At 34.6% G+C, this 8154-nt stretch overlaps 1 protein-coding gene across 2 annotated transcripts; it reads left to right on the forward strand.

Moving 5' to 3' along the window:
• The first annotated feature begins 4628 nt into the window (after nucleotides 1-4628).
• LOC118743200 (BUD13 homolog) lies at nucleotides 4629-7007 on the forward strand. Of its 2 annotated transcripts, XM_036475766.1 has the most exons (3): nucleotides 4629-5547; nucleotides 5581-6771; nucleotides 6841-7007. In XM_036475766.1, exons 1-2 carry the CDS (start codon nucleotides 4738-4740, stop codon nucleotides 6763-6765), a joined length of 1995 nt encoding a protein of 664 aa, XP_036331659.1. In that variant the 5' UTR covers nucleotides 4629-4737; the 3' UTR covers nucleotides 6766-6771; nucleotides 6841-7007. The 2 variants fall into 2 exon arrangements, with proteins under 2 accessions (XP_036331659.1, XP_036331651.1); XM_036475758.1 differs by having other exon boundaries at nucleotides 4629-6771.
• Nucleotides 7008-8154: the final 1147 nt, after the last annotated feature.

Raw genomic sequence — 8154 nt, forward strand, 5'->3', positions numbered from 1 at the left:
TGGCGACGAAAAAGTGACAATGGAACTACCTTGTTTTTTGTATCATGGGACTAACGCTTTCTTTAAAAATAAAGCTTCAGATTGTTCCAAATTTGTGGTTTCCAATAAAATGTATAAACAATTGACAGAGCAGTTTATAAAGTTGGTTTTTGTATAATATAAACTGTTTATCTTATTATATTTTAAATGACTTTTTACGTTTAATAAAATTATTTTTTTTTAAGCTCTGTTCGGGTTTGAAGGTTAGAGGGTGTTTGTAAAAAACAACTTTTTCGGAAATTTACAGTTTTTTTTTGGCACAAAAGAAATCTGGCAATATTGGACGCTTTTCAATTTTTCTTTCCTAAGCCTTCATTTGAGTCGCAATTTTCGCAACAAAACTCACTTTTTTGAATATTATGCCGAACTTCCACTACGCATTGAAAAAACTTTTCGGAAAGCCCACTTTAATTATTTTACTATTTATGACCGCATAGGCCACACTGTTTGCAAAGCTATGCTATGTTGCTATGCTTACATATGTATATGTACATAGTACATATATAGCCTACATATGTATGTATGTACGCCTGAGTTTCATTTCATTCTTATCGCGTTGAATAAATCGAGAGAAAGCGTTTTTTTTTTGTGTGTTCGCTTTTAACTATTTGGTCCTTTCCTGCAGCAGATTAGCAGGCGAAATTACTATGTAGGGTCGAATGTGTGCACTAGGTATGCAGTTTGCGCAGACAATGGAAAGGAGAGAGTTTAAGAGGCCAGGAAATTGCAATGATATTTAAATTGATGCAAATGTTGAATGCTATTTTCGTACTAGATGACAATTCTTTCACGATTTAACACTTTGGCATATATTTGTTTTGCGCTACACAGCTGCCGCTTCAAGCGATTATAGCAAAATTACTTGATTTTATTTTTTTTTTATAAATTTTCTTTCTTTTGTACATTTCGTCAAGAATTTTATTTTTAGTACATACTTATTTACATAGATGTGTACATATCGATGGCTGAGTGGAAGAACGACTTATGTCAGAATTTGGTTTGAAAATATGCATAATTTTTTCTATGTTTTGGAAGCAAATTGAAAACTAAAAACAAATCACCTTTTTCGAGTTGTGACAGTATTTTAGTAAATGAGCTATATGTTTGTACATACTTACATATTTTTTAAATATTTTTCTTCTCAATTGCTTGAGCTACAAGAATAGCCTAACACCGACGTTTCTAATGCCGGTTTCGTTTCTACCGAAAAATGCAATCTTCTTTTTGCCCTCTACGCACAAACAATAAGGTGAGGGCGATGAGAAGGCCACATTTTTTGTAGAAACGATATCGCCATAAGAGTTTAAATCTAAATGTTTCCTATTTTTCTTCAATTTATTTAATATTTATTAATAAAGTTTAGTTCATTATCTAACAAGAACCATTTAAATTCATATTTCCAACTTTGTGCAAAAATTATAAAAAGTCTGCAAAATTGCATCTAAATTTTCAACTTTTTAATCAGTATGCAATTACAAAAATTCTGTAAATTTCCATCTAAATTTTCAACTTTTTAATCATATGTTTTATATTTTTTTGTGTGTGCAGTTTTATAGCCCATTACATTTTATTGGTATAAAGTATTTGAAGTTCTTAAAAAATCGCGTTGATTTTTGGTAATCTTTATTCTGAATGTATTACGCACGGAAGAAAATGCGTTAAAAAAATTGTCAAAAATCAACGCGATTTTTTAGCAACTTAAAGCTTACACTTCATTCTACTAAAATTTAATGGGCTATAAAACTGCATATTTAAAAAATTCTAAAAAATCTGATTAAAAAGTTGAAAATTTTGATGAAAATTTATCTTTATTCTGAATGTATTACGCACGGAAGAAAATGCGTTAAAAAAATTGTCAAAAATCAACGCGATTTTTTAGCAACTTAAAGCTTACACTTCATTCTACTAAAGTTTAATGGGCTATAAAACTGCATATTTAAAAAATTCTAAAAAATCTGATTAAAAAGTTGAAAATTTTGAAAAAAAAAAATTTTTGAATGAACCATATTTTTATACTACATTGGCGGAAAAATATTAGAATAAAAATTGTTGCATATATTATGAAAAATTTGCATATATTTTGCCCATACTTTGTTCCAGCAGTGTATGTGTTTGAACACCATCTCCTCTTTGTGGCCCATCGGCACGGCGAATTTAAAGAAATAATGCATTTTTTATAATAGATTTTGCTATTTAAATTTAAAAAGCACATTTAAAATGATCAAATATTCGTTTTTTTTCCTAAAATCTTATGAAATTCAGTCCGTGGTCCAAAAGGAACCGAAAACTCCTCGGAGAATTTTTATGCTGTAACAGCAACATCAACCCCATCCCACAAATTAAAAACTGTGAACGAAATTTGTATGCTGTTACAACAACAACCTAACCTAACCTAATTTTTAAAATTAGCTTTTACATTTGAATAATCGCTGGGAAAGAATTTAAAAATATGATAAACTTAGGACCGTTTTCTCGAGTAGCTTTTAAAGCTTATCTGCCCGTCAAACACATTTTTTGAAAACAAAATTTTGGGTTAAATGCTATGATATAAAAAATATATATATTTTTTTTGTTCAATAAAAAATACATATTACTTATATACATACATAAATACATAAATATGTATGCATATATGTATGTACAATGCAACCCTCTAGGAAAGGCAAACATATGTACCTCCATGCAAGTCGTACAGTTTCTAAAGAAGCATGGGCACATTCGTTTTCAGTAGACAGTGAATTTCTTTTCTAACATACAACGTTATTAGTGTGTAACTTTGCACCTCACTGTGCATGGAAGGCATGGCAGTAAACTTTATGAAATTTTCCTTAATAAGTGGAAAACATTGTTTCCATAAGAAGCGAAAAGGAGGCAATGTCGATTCAAAACTTCTGCTCTGTTTCGATAACCAACGAAGATAAATGTTTCCAAATAGCATTCTTCCATATTTTCCTTGAGGGAATGTACATATGTATGTACGTAGGTAATATTTTCCTACACCTCAAATGAACCCCAAGCGTGTCAGCTATCGGATGCATATGCACGACCAAAGCTTTTATAGTTTTATCAAAGCGTTGGCATCTTTAAACATGTGTACATAAATGAATCCATAATAATTGTCTAATAATCGGGCCTTCCTTTTTAATTACTAATACACTTTGCTAATTTGCATCAGAAGCAGGTTCCTCTGGCCTACATTTGTATGTAGTTACATATGTACTTACGTATGTACATACATACATTCCGACGACGCTGCACTATGGGAATAGTACAATAAATAAGATGAAACATAAATGAAAGCAAGTGCATATGATTATAACAAAAACAATAGTAGAACATTGTGCATTAAAGAAATAAGCGACCAATAAATGCAATTCAGCCTAAATTGATTTGTCAATAATTGGTGCAATGTCATCTAATGAGCAATGAACGCCGGATTTCTGGAGAAATCGCGCATAGGTAGCCTAATAATCGATGCCTATCGCTACATCTTGGCTTAGCATTGACGACATTAGCAATAAACAATTTTGCGCCAGCTGTGGGATGCACTTTTCAAATTCCTATTAGAATTCCAGATTAAGCTAACAATTGGATATAAACGTAAATATGTCTGTATGTATGTACTCACCTACACATGCATGCAAAATTCAAACCGCACACCTCCGTTTTTTTACCATTTATTTTCATCAGCTCCATCAATAACAAACACTTTTAGCATTCCACTTTTTTGGTTTTGGCACTGGCGAGGATTTTTAATATTACTTTATGTCAAGTTTTCTCAATTTAACTAAACTTATTCATAATTCCAACTCCAATTGCTCTAAATCCATTGAAGGGGTTTTTTTTCAAAACATTTGATTTTGACGTTTATCTCCCGGCAAAGGTGATGTCCAGGGTTGCTACTGCTACTTTCTTTCCTACCAGAGCTGATTCAAAACATAACATCTACTCCCAACCCAAATCCCAAAAACCTCCCATAAATCGAACAGTACTTTTTGTGAAATGACAACTCGTGGTCCGCGACCCATAAAAATGAACTGAACGTATTATAATTATAATTATAATTTCTTTAATTATAAGGATTTCATGAAAAAAAATTATAAACGTTTATTTTCCAAGATTAATACTATGTTCACGTTGAGTGTTTAATTGAAGTTTATGGGCCATTATGGGCCATTAATTGGCGCAAGTACAAAATAAAATGGATATCAATTGTTAAATATTTTGATTTTTTTAATTTTAATATCTTCTGAACAATGAAACCTATTAAAAAAACTAATGACGTCAAAATAAAGGTAATTAAGGGGTATTTCACTTGGTGTATATAATGGTTTTCTTTTTTTTTTATTTTTAAGCCAGAAGAATAACCAAAAAAAAATAGAAATATATTTTTTTAATGGCATTTATAAACGAAAATTATCAACGTGAACCAGCGTGAACATAGTATAAACATAAAAATTAACTTTAATATAGCCATGTTTCTCACCTCCTCTGTAACTAAACTTTCCCAACAGATGCCGCGGTATTTAGCGAGTATTAATTCACAAGCATGCAATCGCTGATTGTGATTAGCATTTTTCGACCGAAAAAGAAGCAGCATACACAAAACAGCATTCTTCCTGATTCTTCTTTTGCAAAGTGTTTTCGTTTTGCGACTTTCTTTATTTTTGTCTTAATTATTTACAGAAGTTAGTAAAAATGTCGTCGCATTCTGCTACTAAAATAGACCAAAAAGAATATCTTAAAAAGTATTTGTCCGGCGACAAAGTAAAGAAGAAAAAGAAGGACAAGAAACGCAAGAAGGATTTTGGTGCCGCTAAAGTGAAAATTATTGACGATGACGCTTCGTATAATCAAACACAACAAGAATTCGATGAGGAGCTACTTCTTGGTGGTGAGGATGCACCACAGATAGTCGGCGAGTATGTAGAAGAAACTGCTAACGGCTCAAGCGCGCCAAAGTGGCGTAGCATTGTAGTGAAAGAGGAAGACTTTGATGAGGAGAGTGAAGTAAAAGTGAATCACATATCAGCGGATGATTTGTGGGGACCGAAGCAAATTAAACGTAAAATTAAAGATGAGTTTTCACCACCACGTCGAAAAACAAATGTTGACACCCGTCAACGTTCACCAGATAACTCTCCGCCAAGGCGTAAACGTAAGGACAGTTTGAGTATGCGTTCACCAGTTGCAGATGAAAGAAGGCATGGGCATCTAACTAAACACGATTCATCTTATAAAAAAACTGGTTCACCAAAGTATAGTAGTAAACGGCGAAAAGAAAAATCACCAGTTCAAAGTTCAAGAAAGGAAAAGCAACGTTCGCCTGGTACAGTTAATAGATCGCCCGATCAAAGCCCACCACAAAAGAACAAACGTACGCCGGATCAGAGCCCGCCCAGGCGAAATAATCGTACGGCAGATATAAGTCCTCCACGAAGAAGTAAACATTTATCTGATCGAAGAAAAGAAAGAAGTCAATCTAGAGATCAAAGTCCTATGAGAAAAAGAAGAGATTCAGCTGGCCCGAGCCCTCCAAGCAGAAGAAATCGTTCAGCTGATAGGCCAAAAAATAATTCTGCCAACGGAAGCCCACCTCGAAAAAGTAGTCGCTACAACACGGTTTCCGCAAGATCTTCAAGTTCCGACCAAAGCCCACCAAGAAAAAATAAACATAAAACAAGAAAGCACAAGAGGAAAAGTCGAAGTCGTAGTCGAAGTACTGATGAGAGTCCGCAGCGACGTAGGAAACGTGGCTCATCTTCTGACCAATCCCCACCGAGATATAGTAATACCAAAAAAGGACAAAAGAGTAGCAGATCTCCTACAAAAAAGAGTCGTAGACATTCAAGCGATCAATCGCCTCCAAGACGATGTGACGGTAAACATTCACCGCCACGTAAGCGCCTGGATAACGGCTCGCCAATTCGTATAAAACGTGAACAAGTTTTTCCAGACCAATCACCACCACGGCGCAAGCAAGAATTTGTTAAAAAGGAACCATCGCCTTCGCCGCCACCCACGCATAGTCGTTGGTCTAAGTTAGAGCACAGGAGTAGTGATTCTCCACCGCCAACACACAAGCCAAAAGCTTCTAAAACACTCGATGGCAAAAGAGCTGGTCTGCAAGATGCCAAGTCGCTAATGCAAGAAACTGAGGAGCGTCGTAAGCGCGAGGACCGCATGTACAATGAGATGTCCAAAGAATTATCAGGACGTGATGCAGAGGTGCGTGTGCGCAATACAGGTCGCAAGGGTCAACGTGCCCGAGATGCCGAAGCAGAAGATCCTGAAGAGCGACGACGGAAGGAAGAGCATGAACGGAAGAAGAAGGAAAAGTACGATCGTTGGGGAAAAGGTTTAAAACAGGTTGAAGAACATCGACAACGTGCAGAGGCAGAATCATATGAAGGCAGTAAGCCATTGGCACGTTATGAAAATGACGAGGATTTGGATCGTTATCTACGCGAGCAAGAGCGCGCCGAAGATCCTATGTTGGAGTACATGCGAAAGAAGAAAAAGGAGCGGCAAAAAGATACAGGCGCAGTTGCAGAGATGCCTAAGTATGAGGGCTCATATCCAGAGAATAGATTTGGTATACGACCCGGCTACAGGTGGGATGGAGTTGATCGGTCGAGTGGCTTTGAGAAGAGGTGGTTCGATGTGCAAAATGAGAAGCGTGCCAAGCAGGAGGAGGCATATCTGTACAGCGTGGAGGACATGTAATTCGAGGTATGGGATTTTTTAATTAATTTTGTATTTTGTGGTAAATCTCCTTCGTACGACTTCTTTTTTTTACAGATCTGTACATACATATGTATGTGTACTCGCTGATAAAATGGCTACACCAATTCGTGTCGAAAACGGTCGGAAAAGGCAAAGCATTCCATCCGCTGTTAATACTTGTGCCCCTTTTTATGTATTTATAAGCATACATAATTATGAAACTAAAAATTGTAAAAAGTTTAGTTTAATTTTTAAGATTTTAAACAGATTTTTTCGCTAGAGACGAAGGTAAACAACTTATTGAATTGAAGTTAATTTCAACTCGGCGTTATTGCATGGTAGCGTTCCGAAATGGCGTTATTGAAAATGTTAAAATTGAAATTCAAAGTTACCCACTACGGATTCGAAGTAACGAGTATTTTGAAAATAAATAATTAACTTCCAGTCAGGAATAAATTGTATAAACTTTTGTAAAAAAGAACTGTGCTGAAAAGGCAAAAACGATAAATATAACTGTTTAGATGAAACCATTAAATTTTACAATTTCAAAAAAAAAAATTCATTTCTAAAATTTTATTTTTAGAAATATATCTTATTTATGAACAAAACTGCAAGGATTAGGAAAACGTTAAAATATCTTACTACATACATTCGCTTAATGCCATAGTTTTATAATTTTTTAGCGTTTTATAATAAAAAACTTTTCATATTTCAACAATTTATTACTTGTAAAATTTATTTACATTCGCTAAATACAACTCTAGCGTGAATCGGTTAGGTACAAAATGCCTCTACAAGACTCGACTACCCAGTTGGACTGTGTAGAATCAAAGGACGTAAATCTATTTACCTTTTTTGGTTTCGGGTAGTTTTGTCAACTCGGCCTTAACTTGCCGTCTCCACAGGATAAAATTTATTGCTGCCCAGCTGTCATTTTGGTCGCTAGATATAAGTTATATCAGTGGCAATATTTGTGGGCTTTTTATATCTTGATATAAGCATTTGTAAGATATCTTCGAAAATGTAATTTTGAAGGATTTAATCGCTTAAAAAATGTAGAAAATTGGCTATTTTACATCCAAGTACATAATTACAAATATTTTAACAGGAAACAAGCTCAATTTTTGCTTTTATATTAAAATAATAATGATGTTGCAGCCACAAAGTTTCAAACTACCAAATTGCCGACAATAGATGGCAAGATATAAGCTCTGATATATATTGCTCTTGAAGAGCAATGAGCGGCCCCATTGGCTATTTATATTGTAACATATGTATCAAGATATAATAATAATAATATCCCAACGGTTTTTACCCTCCATTCCCGCCCATCCGCACGAGGGGCGCAGTCCGCATGACGTACGGAACCAATATTTTAAATTTTTGTGC

The sequence above is a fragment of the Rhagoletis pomonella genome, unplaced genomic scaffold, assembly GCF_013731165.1.
Source record: "Rhagoletis pomonella isolate Grant_MI unplaced genomic scaffold, Rhpom_1.0 Rhpom_scaffold_00001, whole genome shotgun sequence".
NCBI classification, from domain to species: domain Eukaryota; kingdom Metazoa; phylum Arthropoda; class Insecta; order Diptera; family Tephritidae; genus Rhagoletis; species Rhagoletis pomonella.